We start from the raw sequence: 15,435 nt of genomic DNA, 5'->3' as shown, positions 1-15,435 counted from the left end.
TAGCCCCAGGGCCTGGCTTCCTGGGCCAGTGCGTGGGCCACAGCCCCTTGCCCCTGCCCAGCAGTGAGCCACCTCATGACCAGGCCCCGCTCATCGGCAGCCAGCAGCACCCACACAAGGCAGGGCCTGGCTTCCAACCAGGCCAGGGGCCGACCAAGCCTATCACATCATGAGCTGCCACCACAGAAGGACCCAGGAAAAGCCTCTTTGGAAGAACCCTCAGGGCACACAGCTTGGGGGACGAGAGGCAAGTGTGCTGCTGGGACACATGGGGTGTCTACAGAAGGCCACTTCGCCAAGATCGAGAGAGAAAACTAGCCGACTCTATAAGTAAAAATACCATTGAACACCGCTTCAAAGTGAATGGGTCTCATGATTCCATAGGGATGCAGGAAGGGAAGGCACCGAGAGAGGCTTTGAAGTTTCTGAATTTTTCTCGGCCATTACTTACCACCTGTTCTGTGCAGTATCCTGATGTTCTCCGGTTAGGAAGTGTTTTTCTCCAAAAACCGGGGAGGCAGCTGGCTCGCAGGAATCTTCCTGAGAAAGAACTCTCTACCAGCGTCTGGATTCTGACACTCCGCACAGGTAGGAGTGGAGCGGAGCGGCCAGGACGCCACGAGGTCTCTTCCCAGCAAAGCTCCATCCCTCGCTTTCGAAATAAAGGCCAAGGCAGGGGCACCTGCTACAGCTCCCGCCTCCCCTGACTGTGTGCCGGCAGGTGAGACGTCTCTGGAAAAGCAGCAAAACCTGGACAGAGCAACTCATCTAAAAGAGCACCCAAAGAGCCTGATGGAAACATCTGCGGTTCCAAAACAGATGGTACCCGAGCTCTGTGGGGCTAACTTCGCAGGAAGACGCGGCTAGTTACTTAAGTAACGCAGGGCCAGCTGTTTCGCATCTGGGAGTGCAGGCTTCCTCAAGTGATCAGCAGAGTATTGGGGGATCCGGCCCAGAAACGTTAAGATTTTCCAACCTTGGGAGTGTTTTCATCATGTTTCCTCAAGGTGAGGACAAAAGTGTAACTACTTCTCAGGGTCAAATGTATGGACAAGTCAATACCAAAAAAAAAAAAAAAAAGTCAATACAGAAGAGAGAAAAACACATGGATTGGTAAGGCCAAGGGAGAATTCCTGCCACTTTATTTCCAAACCAATATTGCTGTGCCACAACGGGAACTCCTCAAAATCAATATCTAAAGGATTTTATGAGACACGGTTTTCCATAAATTATGATTTGGGGGGTCGTGTTTGTTATAATTTTAGTATAATAGAAAACGAATGCTTCCAGTTATAATCTGCCTGGGAAAATAGTGAATGGAAAGTGAGAAGGAATAAATATTGATTTTTTTATTAGCCATTTGGTATCAGGGAAAAAGCGTTCAACTTAAAAATTAAAAAGAGCTAGATTTGTTACAGGTTAATTAAGAGACCTTGGCTAAGTCATTTAGCCCAGTGGAGCTCAGACTGCAGGGATTCTTAAAGAATCACATGGAGAGCTTGTTAAAAACCAGATTCCTGGGAGTTCCCTTAGCAGCTCGGCAGTTAATGAATCCAACTAGGATCCATGAGGGGTGCAGGTTCAATCCCTGGACTTGCTCAGTGGGTTAAGGATCCGTCATTGCCATGAGCTGTGGTGTAGGTCGCAGATGCGGCTTGGATCTGGCGTTGCTGTGGCTGTGGTGTAGGCCGGCAGCTGTAGCTCCAATTCGACTCCTAGCCTGGGAACTTCCATATGCCGTGGGTGTGGCCCTAAAAGGCAAAAAGCAAAAAACAAAAAAACCCAAAAACGACCCAGATGCCTGGGTCCCAGCCCGACCCAGATGCCTGGGTCCCAGCCCCGGGGATTCGGATTCCTTAGGCCTGGGGCGAGAGGCTGCATTTCTAACAAGCTCCCAGGTGAGACTGCTGCTGGTGGTCTAGGGGCCACATTTGGAGAAGCGAGGAAGTCAGACTAGACTCTCCCTATTGTCAAAAGGAACCTACTGTGTTAGATGACTGCTCGTCTCTTCTAGCTCCATAAAATTCTCTGAGGATTGATTCTGTTCTACTTGCCCTGATGAAAGTGGCTGTAATTTTTCTTTCTAACGGAGATGGCTCATGGTAGGGCAGAAATGAAATCACCCAGGGAACAGCTGTCTTAGGAAAAATTTGCTGCTATGTAAGTATTAGCCATTAGCAACAGGTGCCTACTTAAATATTTTACATTCCGTTTTATGTTTGAGTCTGAGTGAAATGAAAAAAATTCCTCTGAAAGGCTGGAGTTTGAGTTTTCACTGTGCCATTTGGTAGCCCTGTGACCTCAACCTTCCTTGGTTTCCTCGTTTGTAAAGTGGGGAAACCAATGACAAGCCCTTTGTGGGTTTACTAATTTCTGAGAATAAATCCATAGAGAGCAGCTGGGAAACTCTGCCATTAGTCATCTTTCTTGTTCCTGCTTTAAGATACGCCTTGGAAGGGAGTTCCCACTGTGGCCCAGCGGTAAAGAACCTGACTAGTATCCATGAGGATGCAAGTTTGATTCCTGGCCTCGCTCAGTGGGTTGAGGATCCGGTATAGCCGTGAGCTGTGGTGTAGGTTGCAGATGTGGCTTGGATCCTGAGTTGCTATGGCTGTGGCGTAGGCCAGAAGCTGCAGCTGCGATTTGATCCCTAGCCTGGGAACCTCCATATGCTGTAGGTGCGGCCCAAAAAACATAAATAAAGATACACCTTGGAAAAATGGTAAAGCTATAGACACCATTTGTTTTTGCCATCCTTTCACTTCCATTTTTTAAAAAATTTATTTTATTGAAGTATAGTTGATTTACAATGTCAATTTCTGCTGTACAGCAAAGTGATTCAGTTATATATATACTTTTAAATAGACTTTTCCATGATGGTTTATCACAGGATATTGAATATAGTTCCCTGTGCTGCAGCGTAGGACCCTGTTGGTGGTTCTGTGGATAAGAGTTTGTATCTGCTAACCCCAAACTTCCAGCGCATCCCTCCCCAGTCCCCTCTCCCCCTTTGCAGCCACTTCCCTTCTGTGTCTAGTCCCCACATTCAGCCACTCCTTTTCTTATTCTTCAAGTGCCCAGTGTCCTTTGGGCTCTTTTGATCACTTAAAAAAAAACAAAACCCACTTTATTAAGAATGGTAGACATACAAAAAGCTGTCGATATTTTTATGCAACTTAATGATTTTGGAGAAACATACACACCCATGAAACTGTCATCATAAGCTATGCCAGAAACATACCCGTAACTTCCAGGTTTCCTCCTGCCCGCATTATTTTTTTGGTGATAAGAACACATAACGTGAGATTTACTCTTAGTACATTTTTTTTTTTTGGCTTTTTGCCATTTCTTGGGCCGTTCCTGTGGCACATGGAGGTTCCCAGGCCAGGGGTCGAATCGGAGCTGTAGCCACCGGCCTACACCACAGCCACAGCAATGCGGGATCCAAGCTGTGGATGCAGCCTACACCACAGCTCACGGCAACGCTGGATCCTTAACCCTCTGAGCAAGGGCAGGGACCGAACCCACAACCTCATGGTTCCTAGTCGGATTCGTTAACCACTGCGCCACGACGGGAACTCCAACTCTTAGTACGTTCTGAAGTATACAGTGCAGTATTGTTAGCTATGGACACTATGCGGCACTAGATTTCTAGGGTTTATTCATCTCCTATAACCAAAACTTTCACCGATATGTCCCCTTTTTCCTTCCCCACCAGCCCCTGGCAACCACCATTCTACCTTCTGCTCCTTTGAGTTTGATTAGATTCCTCATACAAGTGATATCATGTGGCATTTTTCCTTCTGGGTCTGGCTAATTCCACTTAGCCTAACATCCTCCAAGTTCAACCCTGTTGCAGCAAACAGCAGGATTTCCGTCTCTTTTAAATCTGAAAATATTCCACTGCATGTATATTGCAATTTTTAAAACTCTTCATCCGTCAGTGGACATGCAGCTTGCTTCTGTATCTTGGCTACTGTGAATAGAGCTGCAGTGAACCCGGGAGTGCAGAAACCTGTTCGGGATAGTGACTTTATTTCCTTGAGATGCATTCTTTATTTTTAATTTTCTGGGGAGGAGATTCCATACTATTTTTCCTAGTGGCTGTACCACCTGACATTTGTAGCAACAGTGTACAAGGGTTCCCTTTTCTTCACATCCTCACCACATGTGTTGTATGTGATAATTTTGATAACAGCCATCCATCCTAAACAGGTGCAAAGTGATATCTCACTGAAGTTTTGATTTGCATTTCTCTGACCATTAGGGATGCTGAGCCCTTTTTCATCGACTTGGGCATTTGTATATCCTCTTGAAGAAATGTCTATTTGGTTTCTTTGCTTGTTTTTAAATTAAATTTGTGTTTATTTCAAAAAATGTGCTATTGAGTTGTAGGTGTTTTTTATATTGTTTGACTACTAACCCTTTATCCAGGTATATGGCTTAAAAATATTTCTCCCCATTCTGTAGGTTGCCTTTTTATTTCTAAGATTCAATTAGAGGAATTTGGGAGTTGCTACTGCGGCACAACAGGATTGGTGGTGTCTCTGGGACACGGGAACGCAGGTTCAATCCCCAGCCCGGCAAAGTGGGTTAAGGATCTAGTGTTGCTGCGGCTGTGGCATAGGTTGCAACTGCAGCTTGGATCTGATCCCTGGCCCAGGAATTCCATATGACCGAGGCGTCCAAAAAAGACAAAAAAAAAAAAAAAAAAAGAAGAAGAAGAAAAAGGAGGAGAAGGAGAGGAAAAAGAATCCAGAGCTGGTGATTTTTAAGGTTTGCAGAACAATCACATCTTGAGCTATGTGCTTCATGTTCTTGTTATAAATTATTTTTTCTTCAATAATGTATTAATAGAAATTATATTTATTATAATAATTATTATTTTAGTATTTACTTCCAATAACAATTACAAAACCTCTGGAAATTTCTTTTCACATGCTTCCATAGCAAAGTTAAAAGTGAAGAAACTAGGGAGCCAGATGTTTTTTTTTTTTTTTGGTCTTTTTAGGGCCACTCCCGTGGCATGTGGAGGTTCCCAGGCTAGGGGCCGAATCAGAGCTTTAGCCGCCGGCCTACACCACAGCCACAGCAACGCAGGATCCAAGCCACATCTGGACCTACACCACAGCTCACGGCAACCCCGGTCCTTAACCCACTCAGCAAGGCCAGGGATCGAACCCGCAACCTCATGTTTCCTAGTCGGATTCGTTTCTGCTGCACCACGACGGGAACTCCCAGATGTATTTTTTATTTCTCTTTTTTCTTAAACTTGTGTCCGCTGCAGGCAGTCGAATATACTGAACTCAAATAAAAAATTAAATATTAAATTTCTGTGAAATGTGGGCAGGACAGAGTGGTGGAATTTGAGGGAGTTTCACAGAAATGTAGGCACTATATCCTCTGGTCTAAGCTGTGTGTAGTGACTGTTAGATGCGAAAGCCATAAAACAGGATACTAAAATACTAATTTTCCTTCTTAAAAAATTATGCTTTACTCAGTTAATCTTAAAATAGCTTTGATTCCCATACTGTAGATGAGAAGATGAGGCCCAGAGAGATTAAAACTAGGTAATGGCCAGGCGGGGGTCTCTACTGTCTAAGCTTTCACCACTCTGCAGCCTGGCTTCCCTAAAAGAGGCAAAATCTAAAACGGTGGCAATGGTGACAACCACAAAGAAGACACTAACCGACCTGGGATCAGTGACTCACCCGGCTTTGATGGGCTGGAACCCAGGACAATTGCGACGGAACCTCCCGTCCCTGAGAATGCAAATGCAAGGAGAAACAAAAACGTCGCGAAGTTCAGGTTGCTGGATGAGCCGCTCAACTTGGAAGCACATCTGGAGCACCGACTTCTGCAATAAATGGGCATGTACTGTATGAGACTGAGAGTGTCGCTATTTCCTGAGGGCGACCTGAAAATGCAGGCAGTTATTTTCACACGGGGCCATACTTAAGGGGTGAAGGGAGGGTTTCGTAGCCTGGGCCCTGAGGGACATTCTGACCAGGTAGGTCGTTGTCCTGGGCGCTGTGCAGAGACCATCTTGGTGTCTCCCCACTGGGTGTCAGCAGCAACCCCTGTGGCTGTGAACCAAAAATGTCTCCAGACATTACCGAGTGTTCCCCGGGGGGGCGAAATTGACAGAGCTGAGAACCACCGGATAATGGGAGACAAACACCACGACCGCCTCGGGATTACACGCCTGTTGGTACCCCCGGGAAAATGGCCTGGAAAAGCCCTCTCTTCTCTGCCTCCTGGGTCCCGCTAAGATGCTCAGCCCCTCTCTTTTAAGGCTCTTCTCTTTTTGTTTTCCCCACTCCCAGGCACTCTACCGCCTCCTGCTAGGGGAGTGCCCAGAAACTCAGATTTTCTCTTTATCCTGCAGAGAAATTCAGCTCTGTGTTTCTTAGGAGTCCAGGAAGTTGAGTGAGTGAGTGAGTGTGTGTGTGTGTGAGATGTGGGGATGTGAGATGTCGGTGTTCTCTTTAATTCAAAAGGACTCATTAAAGTTATCTTCCCCAAAGAAAGAGCCATCTCTGATGGAAAGCAATCATGCCAATTCTCAAGTAGAAGCCACTGCAAATGTTAGAAGATTTAACTGGGAAATGCTCCCTGAAAAGGAGCAAAATTTGCCACCACCAAATATGCTCCTTTGGCATGAGGATTATTTTGAGCTATAGGCAATTAAAAAAAACCTAGCAGATTCAGGGGAAAGCTACATTTACACTGGAAAGGGGACCTGGGTCTGGGGATACGAAAGAAAGGCCCTTCACAGGTAGACAGAGCTGTTTGAAAAACAAAGGTTGCCCTGATATGCAGATGAGTTTCTTAGCAAAAAGGTAACTGTTGGGTTTATACCTCCCAGAGGCTCAGGAGGTCAGATAAACCTCAGTTACCAGGATACGCTTTGGGTCTCCTGTTTGTATGGGGTTCCCTTTTGTACGAAAAATTTTTTCTCCTGTTAATTTGTCTTACATCAGTGTAATTATTAGACCGGCCAAAGAATCTAGAAGGGAAGAAGGGAAATTATCTCAGCCCCTACATCCCCCAGCACTCCTCCCCTCCCCGCCCACAGGGGTTTATGGACAAAGGAGAGTCTATTCCAGAGCTGAGGCCCAGGGCTCTGTTTTTAGAGAGCCGCACTGGATTTAAAAGATGCCCCCACCCTCACCCCGCATTACCCTGGCTGAGGCTTTGCATATATAAGTTCTCAAAATATGGAAGGGAACTAACTGGCCAGAATTAATTTTAGGTTCAAGTAAACTGGGAGATATTCAGTATTAATTAATATCAGATTAGAATTAAAGTTTATGGATCTAAGTAATACAGACATGTCAAAGTTTTCAACATGAACTATAATATCTTATTGTGCCTAGGTTTAATAAAAGTCAAATGAGACACTGAGAAATCAGTTACTAAACAGAAACGAAAGGTATACAGAACGATTAATCAATAGGTTTAGTGCCATCCTGAGTTGTTCTCTATAAGAAAAACATGTGTTTTTAGAAATCATAAAAGTCCGTGGTTGCTTTAGAACAGTAGAAGGTGTGTGCTTTCAGTAAAGAAGGAACGAGGAATGGAGTTGCATTTTAACAAGGGAAAAGAAAATCTGTCTTTAGCTTGTGGCTCTGGATGGAAAAATAAGGGACAGACTCATGTGGATACAGAAAGCAATGCAAGGCGCGTGGGAAGCGGATACTGAGAAAAAATTTTGTGCATTGTGCAGACTAAGTTTAGAATAAATTTAATTAACTTTAAAAGTAAGGTGGTGCCATAAATCATACTCCTCACAAGGGCAAGTACCTGTGCTATTATAAAGTCTAAGTGTTGTGTCTGTATTGCTGATTATTCACACAATGTGTCTGATTCTCTGCTAGATCTCGAGCAGCAGATTCATGAGATGTCTCATCCAGCTCCAGCTTTTGGAGCTGCCCTCTGGAACTGCTTGACCTCCTCCTCCTGGTGAAAATATTTCCTCACCATAGCCATCATTGTGATCTTGATCCTTTTATTTGGGCCTGTGTAATTAATTGTACGTCTCGCTTCATTACATGCCGATCCGACGCGATGGACCTTCAGATGGTGATGGGAGGGGTGCCCAGTGTCATGCTTCGAAGCCCCCTCGCCGGTCCCATGAGTGGAGACCTAACTGCTTTCCCCTAATGATGCCCTTTTCAGCAGGAAGCAGTCAGAGGGGTCGTTGCCCCCCCCCCCCCGCAGTTCAAGTCTCCAACTCTAGAGGTGGGGGGTTGGGGCAGAATAATAACGCAGGGGTCGGTGTAGGAGCATGGGCTTGATGCAGTCTTCGATATGGCCTTTGATTAACATGTGTGGCTGAAGGGCTCCGGGGAGTCACATCCCCACAGGCCTTGTCTACTCCAGGGAGTGTGCCTACAAGCAGATGGACAGTAATCCCCAGCCCCCTGTGACTCAGTCTACGGGACGAAAAGGGCAAAGAAACCATGAGACTTACGGGACATTTCCACCCCATCAGACAAGGACTGATAACGGTAACTGGGCAAGGCCAATGGGAGAAGACTGCATCTTTCTGGACCCCACGTTGGTACCCACCCCGGACTTTAAGGAATAAAAACCCCTGCAGGACAATAGAGAAGGGGGGGCTCTCCTCCCCCCTCCCAGCAACCCAGGGAGCTATCTGCTTTTCTTCAATAAAAACTTTGCTTGCTCGCTGCCTGTGTGTTCACGGAGTACATTCTTTGACCACCCTGAACAAGAACCCGGATTCCAGTATCATCTTTCTGGTACCAAGAGGAGTCCTCTGCAAATGCTATATACCGTCAATTAAAACTTTCACTTCTGGAGTTCCCTTCGTGGCTCAGTGGAAACGAATCTGACTGGCATCCATGAGGACTTGGGTTCGATCCTTGGCCTCGCTCAGTGGGTTGAGGATCTGGCGTTGCCGTGAGCTGTGGTGTAGGTCGCAGACGCGGCTCGGATCCCGCATTACTGTGGCTCTGGCGTAGGCTGGCAGCTACAGCTCTGATTCGACCCCTAGCCTGGGAACCTCCATGTGCCGAGGGAAGCGGCCCTAAAACGGCAAAAGATAAAAACAAACAAAAAACCAACAAAAAAACCCCTTTCACTTCTTATTGATAAAATGTGTATTTCAATCAGACATGAAGGGATGCAAACTTTCTAAAGTATAAAAAAAAGGATTAAAAGTACAGTCCAATAACATATGAAATATACTATTTTAGGAGTTCCCGTCGTGGCGCAGTGGTTAACGAATCCGACTAGGAACCATGAGGTTTCGGGTTCGATCCCTGCCCTTGCTCAGTGGGTTAACGATCCGGCATTGCCGTAAGCTGTGGTGTAGGTTGCAGACGTGGCTCGGATCCTGCGTTGCTGTGGCTCTGGCATAGGCCAGTGGCTGTAGCTCCGATTTGACCCCTAGCCTGGAAACACCATATGCCGTGGGAGTGGCCCAAGAAATGGCAAAAAGATCAAAAAAAAAAAAAAAAGAAATATACTATTTTACGCGGATGTACAGGACACTGTTTTTATGATCACACCTCATTTTGATTTCTGCCAATAAGATGAAAAAGGAAAAAATTTTGAAAGTATGTAGTATTAAAAATGACATTTTATGGGAGTTCCCATTGTGGCCCAGTGGAAACGAACCTGACTAGTATCCATGAGGATGTGGGTTCAATTCCTGGCCCTGCTCAATGGGTTAAGGATCCAGCATTGCCATGAGCTGTGGAGCAGGTTGCAGATGCGGCTCGGACCTGGCGTGGCTGTGCCTGTGGTGTCAGCCGGCAGCTGCAGCTCCAATTCAGCCCCTAGCCTGGGAACTTCCATATGTTGACAGGAGGCCCTAAAGAACAACAACAACAACAAAACCCAAGAACAACCAAACAAAAAACAAAAACAAAAACAACATTTTTGAGGAAGGATTTTTTTTAGTACCATTTTTTTTGAGGAATTAGTGAGCGATGTTTGTTGTGTTACCGGAATTCGGCCTCTGTCTGTCAGTGCTGAATTAAGATCCAGAGACAGAGTTTTGGATAAAGGAGAAAAAAACAGCTTTGTTGCTTTGCCAGGCAAAGGAGGGTCACGGCAGGCTGATGCCCTAAAGACTGTGCCCCTCCCCTTGCAAAGAACTGTGAGGCGTTTCATAGTAAAAAGGAGACGACCAGGCTTTCAGATAGGAATCGGGATTGGGAGAGACATGCATTCTTCTCGCTTTGGGGGCCTCTTAGTCATCAGAGCTGGAGTCGGGAGACCTCGGCTTGATCACGACGGTGGTCTTCTGGGTGACTGACTAGAGTAACAGCACTTGCGAGAAGGGCACAGTGATCAGAGAGGAGAACCAACGCGGAAGGTTCCTGGACGACGTCATGGGCGCATCCTCCTTAACCCACAGGCGATTATGCTCAGGGTGCCTGATCTTTAGCTGAGGGGTGACTGCGTTTAGGGTGCCATTAAGTCAGGGAGAAGGACAAGGAAGGGCTCTAAACTGTTCAGTTTTCGAGTATTCATTTCTAAAAGAAGCCTAGGAAATACCGCTTTTGTCTTAGGTGTGCAAGATCCTCTGTCATTATGTGTATCCCTTGAGAGGGAACCAGGATCCTGCCCCAAGGCTGTGCCGCTGTTGCTTGACGGCTCCTGCCTCTTCCCTGCGTCCCCTCCCTTCCCTGGTCAGCAAGTGTCTGAAGCTGTCCCTAGGAACTCAGGGGAGGCCATGGAGGCTGAATGAGGCCCATTTCCTAAGAACAAGAAATGGGGGACACAGGAAGGGTCTTGTGCCCAGGGGCCCCATAGGGCTGTGTCTGGTTTCAGATATGCATAATTTTTAGCATTTCTGTTTATTGAAAATAGCAACTTTATGGAGTTCCCATTGTGGCGCATCGGAAACAAATCCAACTAGTATCCATGAAGATGTGGCTTTGATTCCCGGCCTTGCTCAGCAGGTTAGGGATCCAGCATTGCTGTGAGCTGTGGTATAGGTCGTAGATGTGCCTTGGGACCTGGTGTTGCTGTGGCTGTGGCGTAGACTGGTAGCTACAACTCTGATTCGACCCCTAGCCTGGAAACTTCCATATGCCATGGAGTGGCCCTAAAAAAACATTTTTTTTAAATAATAACTTAAAAAATCTGAATAGACATTACATGTGCAAATAGAATCTGAAGACAGAATCCATGTTCCAGGGATTCCCATTGTGGCTCAGCAGAAATGAATCTGACTAGCATCCGTGAGGATGCAGGTTCGATCCCTGGCCTTGCTCAGTGGGTTAAGGATCTGGTGTTGCCATGAATTGTGGTGTAGGTGCAGATACAGCTCAGATCCCACATTGCTGTAGCTGTGACATAGGCTGGTAGCTGCAGCTGCGATTCAACCCCTAGCCTGAGAACCTCCATATGCCCTGAGTGTGGCCCTAAAAAGATAAAAAAAAAAATAAAAAAGAATACTTGTTCCACAAACACATCAACACAGACATGTATCAACTAAAAAGATAATGCAGGAGAGTGCAAATAAGAAAAGAGTTTATTGGAATTCCCTGGTGCTCAGGGTTGTCATTGCAGTGGCTCTGGTTACTGTTGCGGCGAGGGTTCGATCCCTGGCCCAGGAACCTCTGCATCCCGTGGGTGTGGCCAAAAAGAAAAAGAATAAAGAGTTTATTTGGGCTCTTCAGAAGTGCAGTTGGGGAGTTCCCATGGTGGCTCAGTGGAAAAGAATCTGATAGCATCCATGAGGACACAGGTTCGATTCCTGGCCTCCCTCAGTGGGTTAAGGATCTGGTGTTGCCGTGAGCTGTGGTGTAGGTCGCAGACTCGGCTCAGATCCTGCGTTGCTGTGGCTGTGGTGTAGGCTGGCGGCTGTAGTTCCAATTCAACCCCTAGCCTGGGAACTTCCATATGCCATGGGTGAGGCCCTAGAAAAGGCAAAAAGACAAAAGACAAAACAAACAAACAAACAAACAAAAAACAAAAAAAACAACTGCGAGGAAAGCCCACCCATGAGAAAACTCAGATCAGGAAACAAACCTTTATGTTGAATGTAAGCTGAGAGGTCGAATCGACTCCTGATTGGGGTTTTCTTGGATTGACCAAACACTTCAGCGTGTTTTTAATTAGTCTGAAATGTTGCTAATAACATGTATACGTGTGCGTGTTCCACTGGCTTTTCTTAGATCGAACATTAGATTTAATTATGAACTTTAAAATAACCCCTATCCATAGAGCCTAAAAATTGATTTTGTAATGGGTGTCTGTGCTGAAAATGTGAATGGAAAATTTAGATGAACACAGATCACTGTGTTTCCTGTTGTTCACAAAGGGACTCTTTCTCATGGCAGATGGAAGTGTGTGTGTGTGTGTGTGTGTGTGTGTGTGTGTGTGTGTGTGTGTGTATTCAAGCTCATGGTGAGAAAAAAACAGAATAAAATATACAGGAGTTCCCATCATGGCTCAGTGGTTAACAAATCCGACTAGGAACCATGAGGTTGCGGGTTCGATCACTGGCCTTGCTCAGTGGGTTAAGGATCCGGTGTTTCCGCAAACTGCAGCATAGGTCGCAGATGTGGCTCAAATCTGGTGTTGCTGTGGCTGTGGTGTAGGCCGGTGGCTGCAGCTCTGATATGACCCCTAGCCTGGGAACCTCCATATGCCGTGGGAGTGGCCCAAGAAATGGCAAAAAGACAGAAAAAAAAAAAGAATAAAATATATAAAAGCAGATTAAAATTTATAGCTATAAAATATCAGGCACATTTCAACAGGACAGAATGCACGCACGATTTTAAATTTCCTTTCACATTCCCAGAGCTATTAAGGTGACACGATAAGGTCAGACAGAGAATCAAAAATAATAAAATAATTTCTACCAAATGTTAGGCATCTCTTGGAAGGTTTGTCCTGCTTTGCTTGGGAAGAAATATTTTGGTTTTGCTTCTTTGCTTGTTCATTTACACTTATTTATCTTTGAAATGATAATATATGCACATGATGGAAATTCAAAATGTACAAAATAGGAGTTCCTGTTGTGGCTCAGCAGCTTAAGAAACCGACATAGTGTCTGTGAGGACGCAGGTTCGATCCCTGGCCTTGCTCAGTGGGTTCAGGATCCGGCGTTGCCGTGAGCTGTGGTGTGGGTCGAAGACATGGCTTGGATTCTGCGTTGCTGTGGCTGTGGTGTAGGCCGGCGGCTACAGCTCCGATTGGACCCCTAGCCTGGGAACCTCCATATGCTGCAGGTGCTTCCTTAAAAAGAAAAGGAATAAAAGTACAAAATTGTAGAATGAAAAAGCAGACTCCTTCTTACCACATTCCCCCACTGCCACACACACAGTCTCCCCTGGACACAATTCTTCTTACCCTGTAGCCATGCACTGCTGAACCTTGCTTTTTTCACTTCACTTATTTGGAGATAATTCTGTATCCGAACATATAAAAGAATCACGTCTCTTTTGTTTTAGGGATTGCATAGTGGGATTACGAATTTTAACAGGAAAGTTTTATCTTTCCTCACCTCGGAAAGAAATCAACCCTCAGCTTCATGAAGACAGGACCACCAACGGGATGAATTAAGGTCTCGCAGGGGAGGATTTTTAGTTTAGCCTTCCAAACTCCTGGAAATAAGGTTGCCAGATAAAATACAGGACACCCAGTGAAATTTGAAATTCAGATCAGCGACGGCTATTTTTCAATACAAGTCTGTGCCATGCAATATTTGGGAAATATTCAAAAATTGTTTATCTGGAGTTCAGTGGGATATACTTACACTAAGCAATGATTCGTTGCTTATCTGAAATTCAAATTTCACTGGGCATCAAATGTTTTGATTTGCAACATCCGGCAACCTTATCTAGCAAACACTCATCTCTCCATTTGTGAAGAGAGCTGATTTTAATTTCAAACTCCACTGCGATGAGCTGGTATCTGTTGGAGTGGAAAAATATTGCTTATTAAGTATCACAGTCATAAAAACAACCTCAAACTTCAGGCTTCAATATTTCTTTTAATTGCTTCTCATAAGCTACCCAGTGCCTTCAAGTGTCTGAGATATCGCTTTGAACTAAGACGGCTTAGCATAGTGTAACGTAGTTAAGGTGAAACAAATATCATAATCATACACTTGAATTTTGAGATGAATTAAATTTCAGGGGAATTTGAACTGTATTGCTTACATGACATTTTTTCAAAATGAAACACTGCTTTAGAGACAAGGAAATCAGACTGTAATTAGGCCAAGGCAAATGTCTTATTGAAAAGTAAATACAGCGCCTCTCTTTGCTTCCCCACCATCCTCTATGCGGTTGACTTAGCTCCTTGCCACGTCTTCTCATGAGACTTTCAGGATCAAGCGATTCCTGGCCAACAAGCAAAATCATCCCATTCCCGGATGGATTCGAATGAAAACTAGTAATAAAATCAGGTCCAACTCCAAGAGAAGACACTGGAGAGGAACCAAGCTGGGTCTCTAAGGAGGCCCGCACATGCTTATGCTGGGTCGCGGTCCCTCGCCTCTCACCATCTCACTCTGAGAACAGCACAGCCTGGGACCGCTACAGGTGGATAAATCGGGAAAGAGGTTCTCTTTGTGTTGGTGTTTCTGCATCGTGCTTCACTCAGTAACAAGTAGGTGAGGGCCTCTTGTTGGAAAAAAAAAAAAAAGAAAATTAAATATAGACCTTGTAAAATTCCTATTTTGCTTTCTTACGAAGGCTTCTGGGGAACTAAAAATCAGTGTACTGTGATTCAGAATGGACCGCATTTAATTTGTTTTCTTCAGCCTCAGATAGATGCACAATGTTCCCTGGCGTCGCCAGTTCCGGCCTCTTTATTGATGCTCGCGCGTGTTCTCCCCAGGCATCCCCCACACCAGCCTGCCCCTCCTTCTCATCGAAATCCAGTAACAGCCCAGTGATTTCCATCTAACTGGGAAGGAGTGACTGTTCTGCAGCCCAGAAATGCCTTCTGGAATGAATCTGGAGCTTACAGGTATGTGCTTGCCCTTGGGTTGCGTGCAGCTGATGGCCATTGATTCCTGTTCCTCTTAAGAGAAACAAGTTCCCAAGGACCTTGGAAGCTATTGTTGAACTTTGGAAAGCACCACATTTTGAAGAAAAGTAGCTTAAAAAAAAAACCCCTTAATTTACTGTTTTAGACAAAACGGGGGGTGTGTGTGTGCACTGTTTGGCCAGTCCTAGTCCACAAAGGCAGGAGGGTGCTAGTACTTGCCACGTCAGTGTTTCTTTTTAGCATTAAAAATGAAGGAGTTATTGGAGTTCCCATCCTGGCTCAGTGGTTAACGAATCCGACTAGGAACCATAAGGTTGCGGGTTCGATCCCTGCCCTTACTCAGTGGGTTAACGATCCGGCGTTGCTGTGAGCTGTGGTGTAGGTTGCAGACGTGGCTCGGATCCCGCGTTGCTGTGGCTCTGGTGTAGGCCGGGGGCTGCAGCTCCGATT

The 15,435-nt window shown here is 45.5% G+C and overlaps 1 protein-coding gene across 1 annotated transcript; it reads left to right on the top strand.

Moving 5' to 3' along the window:
• Positions 1-8,070: 8,070 nt before the first annotated feature.
• Positions 8,071-14,447, top strand: LOC125118880 (60S ribosomal protein L39-like). Its single transcript, XM_047765749.1, has 2 exons — positions 8,071-8,127; positions 14,289-14,447. Exons 1-2 carry the CDS (start codon positions 8,071-8,073, stop codon positions 14,445-14,447), a joined length of 216 nt encoding a protein of 71 aa, XP_047621705.1.
• The last annotated feature ends 988 nt before the right edge of the window (positions 14,448-15,435 follow it).

This window comes from Phacochoerus africanus, chromosome X (assembly GCF_016906955.1).
Source record: "Phacochoerus africanus isolate WHEZ1 chromosome X, ROS_Pafr_v1, whole genome shotgun sequence".
Taxonomy (NCBI): Eukaryota; Metazoa; Chordata; class Mammalia; order Artiodactyla; family Suidae; genus Phacochoerus; species Phacochoerus africanus.
This window is presented reverse-complemented; position numbering and strand designations above follow the sequence as displayed.

Excerpts from the sequence above, each read along its gene's own strand:
- LOC125118880 (XM_047765749.1), top strand. The coding sequence starts at position 8,071 with ATGGACCTTCAGATGGTGATGGGAGGGGTGCCCAGTGTCATGCTTCGA. Across the intron at positions 8,128-14,288 it reads TCATGCTTCGAAGCCCCCTC|CTCCTTGCCACGTCTTCTCA; the intron begins GCCGGTCCCATG and ends CGGTTGACTTAG.